Source organism: Rhamphochromis sp. 'chilingali' (assembly GCF_963969265.1).
Source record: "Rhamphochromis sp. 'chilingali' genome assembly, chromosome: 8".
Lineage (NCBI taxonomy): Eukaryota > Metazoa > Chordata > Actinopteri > Cichliformes > Cichlidae > Rhamphochromis > Rhamphochromis sp. 'chilingali'.
Genome location: NC_137935.1, coordinates 31,183,561 through 31,203,235, shown reverse-complemented (window position 1 = coordinate 31,203,235; position 19,675 = coordinate 31,183,561). Strand labels below are relative to the sequence as shown.

The following is a 19,675-nucleotide window of genomic DNA, read 5'->3' as shown; positions in this document are numbered from 1 at the left end:
TTTTAGTCACACATTATTTTGCTGATAAATTACATTATTGTTGATCAATCAATATATAAGGAATTAGAATCACCATGAACTGCTAGATATACACGTCAACAAATGAATAATTATAATACATTATTATCCAAAAACAACAACAGTACTAATAAAAGTAAGAATACCATCATGTTACATGATCATTGTGAAACATATCATTACACATTAGGACATTTACGTTTGGAGCTATAAATATAGTTGAAAATGCGGCCTGTGCACTGTTAAGCTACTTAAGTAGCTTTTAGTTATAGTTTAAGTAAAACTACAAAATACTGTACCCCAGGCACTTATACAACTCATGGTCATTGGTGCACTGGAGGATAGGAGAAGAAGTGGGGTAGACAGGTCGCCAGTCTATCACAGGGCTGACACAAAAAAGCAATCATTCACACCTCATTTACGCCTACGGTCAATTTAAAATCAACACTTGGGGAGGAGGGGAGGAAGCTGGGCATTGTGACTGCACACAGAAATGCCCCAGCCAGTCAGCGGCTGTGAACTCAGGATAGTGCTAACAACTGCACCACCACACCACCCACATATTCATTAATTCACTCCTCAAGAAACCAGCAAGTGCTCTTTTTGTTACCCAGAGCACTCCCTGGCGCCTTTAACATGCGCCACTTCCTACATTAAAATACAAGTCAGCTGCGCATTACAAAACTTTCCTTTAGAAATGCATTACACACGATCATTTAGAAATGCACATGACGAAACTTATTTACAATGAGTTATCTAATTCCAAACAACAAGTCTGCTTTCTCTCTGCGGTCTGGGAGCCACAGGGCACCTTCCTGTTTTGGACCAGCCTGGATGCAGGAACTCTTTTCCACCATGAAGGGGTGCTGTCTACAGTCTGGTGAGAGAGCCTATGGACCAGAGAATAAAATTAACTGCATCGAGCTTTGAAATGTTTCCTTTCGTTTTACTTAGATTATCCTTATGTTAAATTAGCTCTATGAGTGGATTCAGGTAATGCATCTTTCTATAAATGGTGTGAGTGACCCCGCTTATTTATCTTTTTATTCTTTCGCATACATACATTTAGTTTTGCATAATTATTATTATGTCACTGTGCAGGTATCACTGCACGCTTGTGGTGGGGACACAGTGATTATGTTTTCGTATGAGTGCAGGCCAGTCACCACGGAAGTACAGCTAATCGCTGATTTAATGATTCTGTGTTCATTAAGAGATCTTATCAAAGCCTCCTCAGAAGGTCAGGGCCATTTATCAGCATTATAAAGACACCTACATCTCTGGGGGAAGTTAAAGGTTTGCTTGTTTTTTTGTTGTTTAAGTACACGTTTTTAGTAATTTATCGAAGACAAAAACAAAAAAACAAAAAAACCCAGCCAAAATAGCTAATACAGTGCCTGTGGACGACCGCCATAATGGCTGTAATTTTTCTATTTGGGATCTCTTCATGGCATTCAGCTGTTAGAAACTGTAGTCATATTTTTGTGAAACATACTCATATCAGATGTATATTTGTATTGCAGTGGAATAACAAAGCGACCGTTGTTCTCGTCCGCCATTGTAAGGGTAAAGCGGCGTACACCTTTAAACACTTTAAAAACCGTCTGCTCATACAGAACGCAGCACTTTGCAAGGAATCACTGAATCATGGGAACCGGAGTGATAATGCGCACTTCTTTGTCACCAGGGCAACCACAATACGTTTCTCTGGATGAAGTCATTTGTTACGCCGCTCGTTACTATGGTTACAACCTAGAGAGGGCGCTGCGGAAGAGCTTTCTACGTAAAATGACGCAGGGCGGGGGCGTGCCCGCGATGCGCGCTGCGCACGGCTGCTTGTTGTTCCCGCAGAGAGGCGAGAAGATGGCGGCCGTGTCAAGCGGAGGTGCTGCTGGGTCCGCAGCGGCCGGGATTACGCACTCTGCCCGACCGACCCACGCAGGCATGGGCTCCCAGAACCGAGCCCAGCCATCCTCCGGGATCAGCCACTCCGGTCGTACCAGCACAGCCACTGGGTGCATCACAAATCCTGGCCACACTTCGGTCCCCAGGCCACCCCCAGCCCGAGTGGGCCACTACGAAATCGAGCGGACCATCGGGAAGGGAAATTTCGCGGTTGTTAAACTGGCCACACACATCATTACTAAAGCAAAGGTAAGACAATTGATGTCCGAGTATCAGAGGTGAACAATTATAAGTTGTCATTGATTTATTCTGAGCCTTTTCGGCTGCTTTAGTAGAATGACGGTGGGGCCTTCAGGCTCGGGAGACAGCAGCGGCCAGCCCGCTATGGTGACACCGCTGCTCGGTGTAGCGGAGGTCCGCTCGACACGGGACACCACCGTTAGCTACTGGATCCAGATTTATTTATCACAACGTAAATAATAGCTCGCATCTATCCACTTGTAGTGCTTTTTCTGAAAGCTTAAAAGGCCCGAGGTTAATGTGTAGCAAAGCGCAAAGGACAGAGAGAAGGGTATCGACGAAGATAAAAAAGACGAGTCGATTTTCTAGTAGCTAGCTTAGCTTGATGGCTAATTACCCGGTTAGTACAACTTAGATACCTCTGAGAAAGATGCCAGTCCGTCAAGGATGAAAGAAAAGTTTGGGCAATTGTTTTTGTTAAGTTAACCGTGAACTTCCAAACTTGATAGGTTTGTGTTTGGCCCAAGATTTAATATCCCTCTTAGGAATTCCCCAATAAAGTACCATCGAAACTTTGTCACACTATATTATAGGAAAGCTAAAGACTGTGGGCTTTAAAATAAACTTAACTGTTTAAAGAATTGGGTGAACAAGCTACTTAACATGTACCGTTTCGCGTAAAGATACGTTCGTACACCTTAACCAGTTTGTTGGAACATTTTCAGCTGTACATATCAGATTTTGTAGTACTAGATATCAGGTTTAATAGCTAGATGACAGCGCGTTGAGTCCTCGTGGACAGGAAAATATTGACATTGGCCAAAAAAATGAAAGTGTTTTCAGAATGGTCACTATACAGTTTTAAGTGGAACATAAACGCGTTTGCATGGTGTGTGCGACAGTTTGAAATATACTGAACGATTGGCATAGTTAATGGCAGATGCTACTGTCAGAAAATTAATGAAACACAAAATCATCCTTCATGAGTAGATGCCTTTCAGCCTTACACTGAAGTTGGCCGCAACTCAGTGCTTTAAAAAAATCTTATTGTTTGCGACACGTTTGGGGGCATTACAAAGAAAAGGCAGCACTCACAAATTCTGAGTATTGTTTTGAAGTTTTGCTGACCTATCGCGTGCGGTGCCTGAGTTTTTGTAAGGCTTTATTTGTCTTTGAGCAGTCTGTTGCCACTGGGTTATCAGCTGTGTTGGTAATGTAACCTTAAAAAGTGCCAAACAAATCAGAAGGCCTTTGCTGGCATATTTGACAACAGATGCGTCATTGAGGTCTCTTCTAATACTAACTGTGATTTGCAGCAGATTAGTATAGCAGCGTTAAAAATCCTTCCTTAGGTTATCGGGAGTATTGGGATCAGTAGTGATCGATGTGCAGGTGAACACTCAGGGCTTCGATTACTGAAAGCGGTGCCTGCAATATATGATGAAGAGCCTTTTATTGAGATGATATAAATAGAGGTATGTCAAAGCTGCCAAGTGTGTAGCTTTACCTTGGTGTTTTTGTTGACATACACACAGACGAGTAGACACGGGGCATTTGGATGCTTTGCGTCACATAGAGACTGAACCCTCCATTTAGTTTCATGACAAAATACACAAGGGTCGGTGAGCCGTGGAGATGTTTTTAATCCTGGGGATGTTGCTCGAAAGACTACCTGTGTGTGTGTTTGACTATGATATGTAGAGGCCAGAATTTATGGGAGATGTTGTTAGTTTCCTCCAATAACAATACAATGTCTATTGTTTTCACTTGTATTGATGTGTGTCTGTCTGAGCCTGAGAGATGACAATCACTGAGAGAATGAAATAAGCCCTGTTTTCTGTCTGTTGATGGTTGGTCGCAGTAACCTCATAATTTCCACCAACAATCGCAGGGGTTTCAGCGTCCCCACTTGGCTTACGGATATCAGAAGAGTAGCAGCGTGCTTTAACGTGCCCGTAGTTATCATGAATATGGATATGGTAATCAGCCATCAGATGAAATGCGCACGGGTAGCTTTGTTTCATGGCCCAGGTTCTATAACGATCTGAAGAGAAATGCTGACTAGTCATAAACAGCCTAACAACTCCCCCCGTTCTCAGATGGAGCTGCGTGATATCCTGCAGTGCAGTCACACAGAAGAGGACCTGGATATTTATACTCTGTGGCTCACAAGCACAGAAAGGGATGGTCCCTTTTCGAAGCCTCATTTCCCCCTCTGATGTTTTATAAAATCTGAGCAATTCGATGGGCAATTAGTTCAGAGTTTAATTTCCCAATAGCACTTCAACTTGGGTTTTTGCCGTGCACATTTGTGGAAATCTGGGGCTTTTGGCTTACATGCTTAGTAAAACGGAGGCAGTCACACAGCACAGACCTTGAGAAGCAAACAATTGGTGTGGTGCACCTTGATGTCGTAATAGTGAAAGTTCATTTCACCCAGACAAGATCAGTTTGTGAGGTGGAAGTCAAAACAAGAGAGTTGTTACACTCACGCAGTTTGTGTCACATGTTGCTGCTAGCATTGTGGATAAATGTTGGCTTTACTGCTCAGGGTATCCACAAACATCCTTGCTAGCCGTGGCTCATTAATAAAACCTATTAGTCCTCTCTGATACTGTGACACTGTAAACTACCCATTGTAGACTAAATCTGTTACTCATAGTTCTGTGAATTTTGGGGACTAAGTAAACTGTGACCCATCATTGAGTTTTGCTTTTATTTTTAAATTCTTTTCAACTATAGCAACAATAAGAGCCATTTGATTTGCCCTTATTTACAAAAATATCCAATGTGCCTTCATCTAATAGAAATAATAATAATGAATATGTAAACATTTAAACTAGCAAGCAGGATATACTCATGTAGTTAGGTATAATAGGCATTAACTAATGCCTAATTAACGTGTATTAAGATGTAACTAATTAAAACAATTCTTTGGTCAGTCATTTTATAAAATATAATTAACACTGTACTTGTTTGATTGCTTGGCCTTGAACATTGCTCCTCAAACTTTTCTCAAGCAACGCATGACTCGATAATCGAATAATGTAAAAGCTAATTCATCAATTATTTGAAAGCTTTTACCTCAAATAAATATGAGAAATTTTATTTGAAATGCTACATCTGTTCATTTAATCTTGGTCACTGTTTTCCCACGGACATTTCGGAGAGTGTCAGGCGAATTAAGTTTTAGTGTTTTCGGACTTTATACTGTCTCATATGTAGCACATAGTAGATTTAGTCCACACTAGATGTGCTCTTGCTACAGCGCTGTTTGGTTTAGGTGAGGTTGGTGCCTGATTGGAGCATACATAGGACAGGACCGGGGACACCCACAGGCTTGCTGCGGATACACCTGGTAGCTACCGATGTGTTCTCACTTAGGTTTGATAAGACACAGGAGCTAGCAAGTAGAGCAGGGCGATATGGCCAAAAATATTTATCTCGATATATATTTGAAAATTTGCGATAACGATATAACTGATGATATAATTGATACGAGACAAAATACAACTCCACAACATTACTAGCGCAAAAAGACAACCTTCCATTTATTTTCACTTAAACAAGAAGCTGGTTTTTATGTACATTAAAGCTTTATAAAAATGTAACAGTGCAAATGCAAATTCCTTGCTGAAAGTTTAACCAAAAGGCATTTCCAGTAGAAATGGGCTGACATATCCTGAGCATAACCATGTATAATATCCACTGAAGTTAAAAAGAGGTCCTTTGCAACATTAAACTGCAGTGTGCAGTACGTATTTTTTGGACCATAAGGTGCACGGGATTATAAGGCACATTAAGCGAAATAAAGCAGTCAGATAAATCAAACTTTATTAAACTCATTCTTCTTGCTTCCTCCACTTCTGTACCATTGATTCATTAATGTTGAATTCTCTGGCAGCTGCTCTGTTCCCATGTTGTTGCAGTACATTAATGACTAACCTTGTATTGTGGATGGATTATCTCAGTTGTTCTCCTGACTGAAGTTTGGTCCGTTTACAGCATCCTGCCATGCGATTGCATTTGTCTCTAACTATCCGGAACCTTAACGTTAACTTTTATAAGTGGAAACGTGTTAGTGTTCATCCTCCAGCTTCACTGTTTATGTTATGCTAACATAGCTGTGTCGCTAGCGATCACGTAGCACATCATTATATACCAGCTAGCCAAACTTCAGTAACCCTACAAACGTCACTGCTGTTTAGTTTCCTGTCTTCATTTATGTTGGAAGTGATAGCAGAGCTGTACGTTTGATTTTTTTCAGAAATCTCTCAGTCAGAACATGCTATATCATGCTTAGGAAACTAGCGAAACTAGCGAGCTAACTTCCGCTAGCTTCCTGCTAACTTCTAACTCCGTTAAATGTAATAACTTTTGTTTTCATGGATGCCTGGAAGTTAAACTTCATAGTTACACCTGGTAAAGCAGCAATGCTGATCGTTTTATTAAAGATGAAAGAATTTAGACAGTTTTTAACTCTCAGTGATGCTGCAGTGTTCGTTTGACCTGAAGCATACGGAGTTTAGGACCCAGATTACTCCCAGATTTAAGAGCATCTTAGTCCGACAAATACGACAATAACGACGACCGCTTGCATGTTCTGCAAAAAAATGTGCTTTGTCGTGTATCTGACGGACAAACACCAAACCAGTTCCACATCACTGAAGTTGCACCATTTTTACAAACCAATTCTGGTTCATCTGTTTCACTCAACAATCGGCCATGTGCGTATGAAAACAAAGGCACTGCGCATGCGCGTTTTACTCATATTCTATCGCGATATTTCATTTTCCTATCGTTGCCTAACATTATACCGGTATTACCGTGAACGGTATAATATGGCCCAGCCCTACTAGCAAGTCAAAGAGAGTTTTAGGTTAGACTTTCTGATCTTGTTTATTCTGATACTAAAACAACATTTAATAAGCAGTTAATACGCGTTTATTCTCAAATGAAAGAATGAAGATCCAAACCAGAAGGGGGTCTAACTTTGATATTGGGTCCACATCAAGAGTTTACAACTGGCATATCAAATGATATGAGATAATTCCGTGTTACAGTAAACACAGTACAGGAAACAGCCGGAGCACTGCAGGTTGAGCTGATTTGAAAAGACATTTCCAGTTGCAGAGCTTACAAAGTACTGCAGTGTTGATTCTGTTTTAACAACCCCACACTGTAGGTGATTTAGGTGACGGTGACTGATGTTTTTAAGCTTTTGTTCTCCAATAGAATCCATCCCTATCTCTGCACGGCCATCTTTGTGATGCACTGTTGTCATTATCAGTCGCTCCACACCTAAAGGAGTCACCTTAATGTCATTTGTTCAATTATTTATATTTCTGAAGAATCACTTATTCAGATTCCTCCAAAATTACCACCAGCTTTCCTTCCCATGTTAGCAATACACACTCACTGAAACGCAAAGTGTTTTGAAAGAGCACTTGCTGAAATGTAAAGAATACATAGACACGCACACTCGTTTTAAAGTGTGATCTAAGAAAGTAGTAAGATCACAACTTTAAATTGCTTTCTATTAGAGCAGGGCGATATGACCAAAAATATTTATCACGATATACATTTGAAAATTTGCGATAACGATATAACTGACGATATAATTGACACGAGACAAGATACTTTACAACTCCACAACTTTATTAGTGCAAAAAAAAAAAAAAAAAATCAACGTATTTTCACTTAAACAAGAAGCTGTTTTTTATGTGCATTAAAGTTATATAAAAAGTTAACATTGTAAATGCAAATTCCTTGCTGACAGTTTAACCAAAAGGCATTTCCAGTGGAAATTGGCCAACATATCCTCAGCATAACCATGTATAATATTCACAAAACTTAAAAAGAGGTTATACACACACAATACCGTAATACTATGCTGAAGCACAGTACGTATCACTCCGCGAGGCTCCTGCCTACGGGATTTGTAGCTTAGCAAAGTTGTACTAAAACATTTGACTGTTTTTCGAGCGTCGTGTACAACATAAAATCGTTTCGAGGTCAGTAAACACAACCAGAATTCATACGTAAGGCACACGGGATTATAAGGGGCACTGTCGATTTTCAGAAAAATCGAATGATTGATTTTAAGTGTGCTGTATTTTCCAAAAAACACAGTAATAACAACGGCCCGCTAGCATGCGCCACCAAAATAGTGCTTTGTTGTGTATCTGACGGACGAAAGCTAAACCAGTTCCACATCACTGAAGTTGCAGCATTTTTACAAACCAATTCTGGTTCATCGGTTTCATTCAACGATCTGCTTTCGCCTTTCTCATTCTCTGTCGCCGGCACCCTTTTTCTGCCATGTGCGTATGAAAACAAAGGCACTGCGCATGCGCGTTTTACCCATATTCTATCGCAATATTTCATTTTCCTATCGTTGCCCAACATTATACCGGTATTACCGTGAACGGTATGATATGGCCCCGCCCTACTTTCTATGTCAAACTGACAAACTAAAACAAATATGTTTAATTTGTAGATATTTGTAAACAAAATGTCATGTCATTAAAATCTTGAATACATTTTATAAAAAAGATTCCAAAGAGTGATTTAGGATTTATATAGACACGATGAAAAACAAATGCATATGTTGCTTGTATATCATAGAGATGGACAATTTTCCTGTTAGCTTAGGACATAAGGGTGCAGGCTTTGAGGTGGTCACCTTGTGTTTACAGTGCAGACCGCTTTAACAGGTGGCAAATTTGCACATCCTTTTTGCATATCCTTTTAACAGTGCCCGTCAGATGTTTTATGGAATTGACTGTTTATGCACATTTAATTAATTAGAATCAGTGAAACGTTTCATCTTTGCTACTACAGTGTCTTTGGTCCTTGCTGGTTTCTAGGTAAGAGGTCATCGCTAATAATTTATTGATGTGCGACCCAAGGACATATGATGAACTCGGAGTGCAGAATGCAGCACCAAATAGTGTCCGTTTTATCTGCATGACAAACCTTTATTTATTTGAATTGTAAACATGGTTATTGCAAATCACCGATCACAACAAAAACCTCCAGTCTTAGTCTGTGTGATGCTTTAACAGGCAGGTTGCTGGTTAAATTTGATTTGAATGTTATATGCGTGTGTGTAGCATCATGATGAAGGAGGTGTGATCAGTGGTCTTGTTTGATCTGGTTAAAAATAAAGTCGAGTTGGGCTTTTTCTGCAGCGGGTTGAGTTGTAGGCACAGGAAGCCAGCAGTTAAAAATCACAACTCTGTGCCGTCATCATCCAAAGTGCTGCTTGTTGTCAGCAGCGACTGTGTGTTGTAGGGCTGCTCAATTAATCGAATTTTAATCACGATTACGATCTGGGCTTTCAACGATCATTAAAAATGACTGAGCCGATTATTAGCCCCTCCCTCATTTATCCGCGACACCTTAAAGGCCGGTCCGTGAAAATATTGTCGGGCATAAACCGGTCCGTGGCGCAAAAAAGGGTGGAGACCGCTGATTAAGAGGACCCGAGGGAAGCTCGGAAAGCTATAGTTATTTGGAGAGGAGAGTGACTGCCGTTGGTTGAAAAGAGTTAAAAAAAAAAAACTTCAGTGGTGTTGCACACTATTTTATATTATTTTTTTAAAGTCATTGTTAACCCTTTAAAGCCGGTCAGAGCAGCATGCTCCGTTTTGCGTAACTATTTTTAAATCCCTGTAGAACCTGAACCGTGTAAGCTAGCGCAATAATTTGTTTTGCATATGAAACCGGAGGAGTTGTACTTACATCTGATGCCATCAGCTTGTCCTCGGTCACGGTTTCGTTCCACATATAGCTTTGCAAAAATTGCATAAAAAGCGCTTGCAGGAACAAAAACATAATATTCCAGAAACACGCTTTGCCGTTCCTATCAGCTGTTCGTAACACTTCCCACAGTGAAATGATGCACATGCTGTTTTCTTTGCAAATTTGCATCATAGGATTGTTTTTTGTTTTTCCTGCAGTATATAAAAATTGCTGTATCTCCAAAATAAAACTATGAAGACACTCAAAATAAATTTCCTGTGGTGGGAAACTATTTTTTGCAACTTTATTGTATTTAAAGTTTTGAGGGATAAACCTCTTAAACTTCTCCAAGTAGAAATATATGTAAACAAAACAAAAGCGATTTTCAATTTTTTTTGTAGTTTATTGCACTTTTTTGCAATTTATGTAATTACTATGCACTTAATGCAGACATATTATTAAAATATGGGCTATAACAGTTGTATTGATGTATAGCAACTTGAAATGCTCCCACAAATGGCACTACAGCATGTAAAAAAAATAAATAAAAATAATATAAGCTCTGGTGGACTTGGTTCTATAGTAGGTCTTAAAGGGTTAAATAAATATCGTCAAATAATCGTGATCTCAATTTCAGTGAAAATAATCGTGATTATCATTTTTGCCATAATCGAGCAGCCCTAGTGTGTTGCCAAGGCTCCTAGTTGGAGAAAGGTCGCTTCATTGAAGTCTTAACTGGTTTCCATGGTTTCAGTCGTGATGATGGTGGTTCCAGACCCCAACCACCAATTTTGAATGCGAGTGATTTACCATTGGCTATGGTCTTTGTCTGCCATGAACAAAGTGCGCTTCTATTATCAGACGGACTGGGTCCTTGGTTTCTTTGTCATTGAAATAACTGCAAAGTGTCATGATAGGTACACGGTGCTGTGTGGCACACCCTGACCTGTGTGTTTCTTAGGGAAGCAGGCCTTTCCCCATGTCCTTCTGTCCTTTTTCCTGTGTTGTCCCCCTTTTCCTCCCCTGTGCTCTTGGTAAGAAACAAGCAAGAGGAAGGGGGCCGACAGGATGGCAAGCGTTAGGTAACAGGCCTAATGTACTGTGTAACAATTTCACTCACTCCCTCAGTACACTCACACACAGCTCTCAAAGATACAGCAATCCTTCTCGCTTTCTCACAGACACACATACACATGCCCGAATGTGATTTCATTTGGGTGAGTAATACGACAAAGGCTACGTTTCTGCCTGACTTATTTTCCTGCCCTGTAGTTGTCTTCTCCTGCGTCTCAGTGAATCTGCAGCTTCAAAAGAGGAAGAACACGCACCAGAATGTGTGTGACTGTGCGGCGCACGTTTGAGGGCACTCGAGGCTTCGTCAATACGATCACATTGTGTTCCTGTCGAATTATAAAATCAGCTACGGCTCTGCCTCAGAGTGCATGCAAAGTCCCTGTTCTGTAGCCTCTTACCTGTATGATGGATAAAGCTCTCACACACAGGGCTTGTAGTTGGCACTGGTCCTAGTAGAAGAAAGGCTACTGCATTTAGTTGTACTGGTTTCTATATCAGTGGAACCATCAGCTCAACATCAGGCATTATCAGGAGAAATGTGTGTTGTTTCTCCAAGGACAAGTCTAATGGTTGTGTGCAGACAAACCCAAGGAGAAATTTTGCTTCATGTTACATGTGTGAATACAGTTTATGGAGTGTTTTTGGAGCAAAGGGAGAACTACTAACTTCCAGTTACTGGTTGCACTTTGGAAATGGGTGAACGACTCAGTAACATACTTTCAGAACTTAGCAGGAAGTAAATGGTAAATGGCCTGTATTTGTATAGCGCTTTATTAGTCCCTAAGGACCCCAAAGCACTTTACACATCCAGTCATCCACCCATTCACACACACATTCACACACTGGTGATGGCAAGCTACATTGTAGCCACCTGGGGCGCACTGACCGAGGCGAAGCTGCCGGACACTGGCGCCAATGGGCCCTCTAACCACCACAAGTAGGCAACGGGTGAAGTGTCTTGCCCAAGGACACAACGACCGAGCCTGTCAGAGCCGGGGCTCGAACCGGCAACCTTCCGATTACAAGGCGACCTCCCAACTCTTGAGCCACAATCGCCCAGTGATTACTCCTTTACTCCCTTTTTTGCTTTGATGGTCACAGATTTGCATAGGTTTGTGTCTTTGCATAGATGGTCTAAGTAAATGCCAGGAGGCAGCTTCTAGAGCTGAAAAATAAAGCCGATGCAAAAATGCCAAAAACTTGAGTTCCCCAGGTGTTGCCCAAGTTTACATCATTAAAAAGCATATGCACAGTTACTATTCAACACCAAAAATTACTATTGGATTAGATGCTCATTTGCAGTGGTTTTGATGCCATCAGTGCCATCTTTGCCTCTTCCACTTGAGACACAAGTTCACACAGTAGCATTACACACAGACCCACTCCTCACTAGCTGCTGAACTAAGTGAAGTTCACAACACTTTTATAGAATATATGAGATGTCAATAAGGCTCTCATTTCACCAGCATCGAAGCATTTAACAGCTATCAGAATCTGCTTTACTGGCCAAGTATGTGTCCAAATACAGGAAATTGGGCTCTGTTTTGTTTTCTTGTTCTCAATATAAACAGACAGTAAAGACAGTAACATGTTTAGCGTATTTATATGTGCAGTGCTGCAGAGAGCAATGATGTTAAATAAAGGATGGATAACTGGTTACTATATTTGCAGTAAATACATGGGAAGTTCACAGTATGTTCAACATGCACAATGGTGTACACATGCTAAAGTTAGCTTTTCACTATCAATCACCCACACTAACTGTCTGTTAAGTTATCATTAAGGTAGCAGCTAGTGGGTTTAGGTCGTAAAAAAACACCCACGTTAGTTTTGGGAGCTATGCAGCAAACATTATTAATCCCACCCTTGTGAAAAGTTAATAGCATAATTTAACAGGACAGTACAATTACTTGCATGTAATTGGTGTTACATTTCTTCCAGTAATTAGCAGTTTTCTGTGCCTTGGCCAGCATATGTGTCTTTGCATGGCACCTGTTCAGTTTTTGACTGCAGTCTTAGTAAGTATGTTGCTGGTTAAATTTGATTTGAATGTTATATAGATGTGTCTGTATGTTTGTAGCATCCTGATGAAGGACGTGTTGTCTCCACTTTTAATGCTAAAGAAAGATTGTTGTTGAGCCTTCAAAATGTGGAGTCCAAAGCCACCGGGGATGGCATGGTCGTTACCTCCATCTTTTGTGCTGTCTATGGTAATCAGGCACATTGAAAACTGCGTTTAGCTGAGCATGCCACAAAAGACTTGCTGCTCTGGACTATTCAAGTCTACTGTGTAGGTGTTGCAAGTAGCAGTTATAGTCATAGAATGCTGATGCAAAACTATGACGGGTCAAATTAAATTGGATATTAATTTAATAATAATATTTTTTAAGACATTAAAAAAAAGAAGCTGATAGTGGCCACTTACTCTGAACATTGCCAATCCCCAAGCTGATCGTTCATTCGAACAGGCCTAATGCAGACTGATGCTGTTTCAGGTGGCGTCTCCTTGTAAAGTATGCATTAATTCCAATTTCTACTTCTGATATAAAAATGTCATTAATAAAAATCGAATAAAATAGTTATTAAGCTTCGGAGGAGTGGTTCTTGTGATGTCTGTGTTCATCAAAGCTCAGTGGTGAATGCTACTCACGATGAGGTATTTCTATCCCACAGAGTTTAGTCACCATAAAATGCCTGCTTTGCTATTTAAGAAGGGGAAAAAGCTGCCAAATTGGCAGATGAATGTGATGTCCAGTTTTTTTCTCTGCGCTGTAGCATGTCCCCTTTCTTGTACTTTCAGCTCAACACACTCAGCTGAGTCATTTCGACACATTTACTCATACAAGTGCACAACACACCAGTAAAACACCTCTGAAAGGCATTGTGCTGCTGACTCATTGTGCCTGTAACATCACTGTGCGTGCTCATGCCTAGCATAGCCAGAGCAACGCCATTTGTGCTGACCTGACGTGGCCTCATGGTGCGTGATGTCTTTGTGACATAAGCATGCAAGACTCAGACTCAGTTTTATAGTGTTTATATTTGAAAATATGAGATTTAACAGCAAACATTGGATGGCAGGTTATCAGTTGAGCTGGGGTTTTTGTGTGCATGTGAGTTAAAACGCCTTCACATGCTGATGTGGGTTAAGCCTGAGCATTATTCCCTCTGTGGGTGTCGTAATCTGTGTCTGCTGTCGATGAAGGTTAACCTCATACAGTTTAACACCACACCATGTTGTGTGTGTGTGTGTGTGTGTGTGTGTGTGTGTGTGTGTGTGTGTGTGTGTGTGTGTGTGTGTGTGTGTGTGTGTGTGTGTGTGTGTGTGTGTGTGTGTGTGTGTGTGTGTGTGAGAACACAGATGAGCACACAAGATGCACTTTCCCTGGCTTCCCACTGTAGACATTACATAAACCAAGTTCTGCTTTTTAGAATCATAGTTGAGTCATGCATGGATGTTTTCAAGTTCAAGTCCTAAAGGATCCTGAAAGCTACGCGAACAGGCATCACAGAGCATAGCTCGTCATTCATGTTATCTGTAGGTTCTCTATAGATATGTTGTCAGGTATTTCCCTGCACTCTCTGTTTTGTTTTTTTTTAACAGAAGATGATGCCGAAAACATGCTTGAGGGCAATTTAAAAATGGTGTCATCAAACAGTTTTTCCAGTAGAGATGCTCTGACTGGCTTGCTTGTAAACCCCTCAGCGCTGTCCAGACACATTCGTGTTAGCTTAATTGGCGATTCTGAATAGTTTGTGGTTGTCTTGTTGATAAAGTGCTTGAAGTGTGGAGAATAAGAACAGTATGAATGTATGGTTAAATGTGGCGTGTAGTCTAAAGTGCTTTGCGTGGTCAGCAAGACTGTTTCAATTTACTGTAGCAGAATACACTTCTTGGCTGAGCAGACGTCGGTGTGGAAGTCAAGCAGTCTTGAGACTAGCACATTAGCACCAGAGAGAACAATGGAGAACCGAAGCCAAATGCCACCTACACCTCAGCCGCACCAAGCCGAAAACTGACAAGGGCGAGAGACCGCCTGAGATCCGCAGACAAAGGCATTTACAGGCAACCATTAATAGAAGGTTAATAAAAGCTTCCACAGTTTCACCCGCGGAAACCTTTTACGACTTTTACTTCCTCAAAGATAGACCTTGTTGACCAAAGGCATGCGAGGTTAGTGTTTCTGTCGATTGCACTGTTTGTTTCAATTCAATATAGATACATTGATTGTGTTTATGGTCGCTCATGTCAGTTAATGCCGGGATAAAAAATAGGCTGCAGGAATCCAGTGTTATTTAAAATCCAGGATAACTTCAGACAATTTTAGTCTCTTCAGAGTTGTTCTGATGGGTTGCACACTTGGAAAATGTTGCGAAGTGATGCCCAGTTCCTCTCACCTCAACACAGCTGTCCAGTCCCAGTGTAAAGTGGGTTTAAAATGCCATATTGATCGTTTTTGGCAGCTTACAGATAATGCCCATCTGTGATGCACACTATCTAGTGTGATCAGGGCATGAATCCAGCCTAAATGCAGTTATCTTCAGTGTCTTGGGCAAAAATGTTGACTTGATGGTATTTTCAAGAATCACAGTGAGGGTGTTTTCCGTAACTTGGAAAAAGCTGATTTATGGTTTTCTGTGTACACAGTTTCTTAGAAATGAGCAGCATGACAGAGATCGTGGCCCATAGTAGATGTACAGTAATACACAAGATAAGACAGTGTAATGTTTTTCCATAAATAGTGCATTGCTGAAAATGAAGGCATTTTTACTGTAACTGCTAACCAATGACAATGAGATTTCCCCGCCACACAACAGCAACCACAAACACGTGTGCATGAGGGCAGGCATGTTTCACAGCAAAGATGGAGTACAAGAAATGCGCTGTGGTCTTTAAATTGTTGTTGCAGCAGTGTTTACTTCAGTCCTTCTTGTGTCTGTGTTGGTGTCCACTGTGTTTATGCAGGGAGACATTTAAGAGTCACTGTGTCATTAACTTGCGTATAAGCTCCTAACAAGCTCCCAATAATCTCAGTCCTGCTGTCCTCTATACGGTAGCAGAGTCGTTGTTGTACAACTGAAACCGCCAATAAAGGAGAGTGATAAGATTTGGATGTACTTTACATCTTAGCTTATTACTGAGTTTCTTATAACGGAATTATGATGTTTAACCTTTCCTGAGCTGCATGTTACAAGTTCATTTAACAGTGGACGCAGTGAAATAACTAAAATGAAATAAAATCAAAAGCTTAGTTTTTTGTATCTACATGAGCACCAACTTTTATTTACTGTTGTTATTAGTTGGGAACAGTTACTTTGAAACGCACATCCTAAAATATTTGGGTATAGAAAGTACTCTTCCTCCAGCTCTGAGTCATGAATGGTGCTTTACACTAAATACTAAAGGAGCCATTTCTTGAACACTTCGTGGTTACACTGTTGTGTTCTCCGAAACTTGTCTGTGTCTGTGTGTAGTAACGGGTCCAGACTCCTCTTCTGGGCATCAGCTGCTCGGACATGGTGCTGTGTTGAGGTCACTGTCTTGTGATCAGAAGGGCTATATGACACTTCGTCTCATTGCAGCTGGCCTCCCAGGAGAGCGTGCGTGTGTCTGTGTGTGTGTCTTCCTGTGTGTATGTGAGAGAGAGAGAGAGAGAGAGAGAGAGCGCAGGTATTTTGGCAGAAATAGCCATGGAAATTGGATCAAAGCAGATGAAAATCCCAAAACTGCTTCGGTACACAAACTCTAGTGAAGGTTGAAACTGAACTTTACAGACATGCACTTGTCGCATGCTTGGCAGTGGAGTCGAGCTTAGAGCTAACCTCACCTCAGGGCAAGTTGGTTAACCTGTTAACACAATAAAATGAACATACTCTACTCTACTACTCTACTAGCTGTGGTAATCTCAAGCAATGAAAGCTGCTCAAGGGAAAATTCGGGAAACTAATATTTAAGAAAACGGGGAATTAAAAAAGGACAGCTCTTCGTTATCACCTCTCTGCAATGAACCTCATCCACCAGACAAGATGGGGAAAAAGCACGTCTTACAGCAGCTAAAAACAAACAACAACAGAAAGTAACTGAATTTTTGGTATGAAAACCAGATCTCATGCACCCTGTGCTTAACTCCGTACCCCATGAAAGCTCACTAGGAGTAACCCTTGAATCTCTTTTCTCATCTGATCAGTTTTTGTGTCATTTCAGACCTGCTTATAGAACAAAATGACTCTGTGTGCATCAGAGGTTAGTGAGGGAGGTCTTTACCTATACAGCTACCCTTGGAAAACCCCAGAAACAATTGTAATGGTTGCCAAACCATGTGTTTATTGATATATACTGAGGTCTCAGAACTAAGGGTACAGCAGCAGTCATCAGATGTCTTTATGGGATAAAGAGTTAAACCATGTTGCAGCCATGTCTTACTTCCTGCAAGGACACATTCAGTTTTTATACTCTTAAGATATTACTAACCGAATAACTGGAAAAAGTCTCCTGTCATGGGCCGGATTTTGTCTGTGCTGAGAGAGAGAGACAAGGCTCCAGAGCGGGACCAATATGATCTGGAGTTTTCTGTCAAACGTGACTAAATGTTTTCTTTTGCTTCACTAGTACAAATGACATTTAGCAGACGCGTGTATGTGTGTCTAACATTATACATTTGTTTTTTCCCGCCCGCTAACATTCTCTATAGAGTTGTTCTCTCTCTGCCTCTGTGTATCTGCCACCAATATTTCTCTTCACTTAATACTAAATATTCAGTGCAAGGCATGTGTGAAACCGCACCCTTTACTCATTCCTCACAACCTTAAAACATGTTATAACTGCCTCTGGACCTGAAAGGCTTAAGGGGACTGGGATTGCTGTATGCTGGACCTACGCAGAGCTTTGCAGGCTGGTCTGTGGGCTACTTCTCATGTGTGTTCGTGCTGTTGTTGTTCCTATCAGGGAGAAGACTGAAGTCATAATGAGGGGGCTCCACTGCAGCCACTCTCAGTGCTTCCCATGATGCTTTTTGAAACTTTGATTATTTTTTGTATTTCTTGCTCATTGTGGTAAGCTCCAGTCACTCCCTTCCCGTCCAAATCCACTTCGCAATCGGCATTCTGTACATGATACGGTAGTCGGGCTACATGCTGCTGGGGCGATTGTGGCTCAAGAGTTGGGAGTTCGCCTTGCAATCGGTAGGTTGCCGGTTCGAGCCCTGGCTTGGGCAGTCTCGGTCGTTGTGTCCTTGGGCAAGACACTTCACCCGTTGCCTACTGGTGGTGGTCAGAGGGCCCGGTGGCGCCAGTGTCCGGCAGCCTCGCCTCTGTCAGTGCGCCCCAGGGTGGCTGTGGCTACAATGTAGCTTACCATCACCAGTGTGTGAATGTGTGTGTGAATGGGTGGATGACTGGACATGTAAAGCGCTTTGGGGTCCTTAGGGACTAGTAAAGCGCTATATAAATACAGGCCATTTACCATTTTATGGAGGACAGCACGCAAGCAAATCTGCATAGGTTGCTTTCCTCAAACCCTTCACCGTGCACAGCCAAATGCCTGTGCAAACAGACACGAATGTGTTATCATGAATTCCGTCTCAGCCAAGATCAACATCATGGTTGGAGGTAACTGGTATCTTTGCTCTGTCCTTGGAAACGTATCTTGATCCAGCATCTCACTTCAAGCCAGGTCCTACCGTATAAAGGAGAAAAATGACTGTGTGTCTTTAGGAAAGAATGGCTTGTCCTTTGTTAGTTTTTTTGTGGCTGAGATATTTATTTTGATGTCCCATATGCTACTACTGGAAAAAGAACAAGTTAAATTTACAGGATGCCTTAGTGTGTATGAGAACATGGAGAAAAGGGAATACTTCAAATTTATTTTTGTGGTGCCAAAAAATGAATAATCTTCCTCTCTTCCTCTTTTTTGGGGTATGTCATTGTTGTATAATTGTACTTGCTGCCCTGTTTCCACCTTTTCACAAGGTCTCGCTGCCCCCCAAAGTGATAATAATTGTGCTCATTCTCGTGTGATCCAGATGTCCTGTTGATACCGTCCAGAAGATGCAGAGGGGAGCAGTTACGTCAACAAGGCTTGACGATGGCCAGTTCTAACAATAGATTTCCAGGGCTTAAAATACCTCGTAGACTCACACGTTCCAAACAGATGCTTACATACATGAGAGGGGGGGTGATTTTTGTTTCAGTCTTGTTTTGATGCTCTGTAAAATTATCTATTTAAACTAAACAAACATGGTCAATCAGGCTGGATAAGTCAACTGTTTTCATTTAATTAGGAATTTTGTTTTTCAAGCTTCTTTTATTTTTATTTAACCAATTTAAGATACTCTTAGTATATCTCGCGACTATTAGAACTGAAATAGCAGTTGTGTATGTGGGGCTCAGTGCTGTTATCAAATAAAGTGTGATTTTAAAAAAAACAACACCAACTCTGCCCACCTGACACGTTGTTTTTGTAAGTTGCCAAATTTAGTGAACACATGAACTCTACCAAGTGCCAATGTTTGTCACAGTTTGTACAATACCTTTGAAAGGAAAGTTCACACACCAATGCATCATATAAGCTGGATGAATGCCACACTTGCTGCCCTGTGCTCTCTCAGGAGCCCCTACGTCCGCTCTTCCTCACTTCCCCTTCCTGTCTGCTCCAGGAAGTTGGCCTTGCCAGACTTCAGGTGGCCTCATCTTC

The 19,675-nt window shown here is 41.3% G+C and overlaps 1 protein-coding gene across 4 annotated transcripts in view; it reads left to right on the top strand.

The window, feature by feature from the left end:
* Nucleotides 1–1,804: 1,804 nt before the first annotated feature.
* The window catches only part of sik3 (SIK family kinase 3), a 39,738-nt gene continuing 21,867 nt past the window's right edge, over nucleotides 1,805–19,675 (top strand). The window contains exon 1 of one of the 4 annotated variants that reach the window (XM_080888952.1): nucleotides 1,805–2,172. In XM_080888952.1, the coding sequence (XP_080745078.1) occupies nucleotides 1,807–2,172 (366 nt within the window). In that variant the 5' untranslated portion in view covers nucleotides 1,805–1,806. The remainder of the gene's footprint in view (nucleotides 2,173–19,675) is intronic. The other 3 variants (XM_080888951.1, XM_080888953.1, XM_080888950.1) reach the window with 3 other exon arrangements.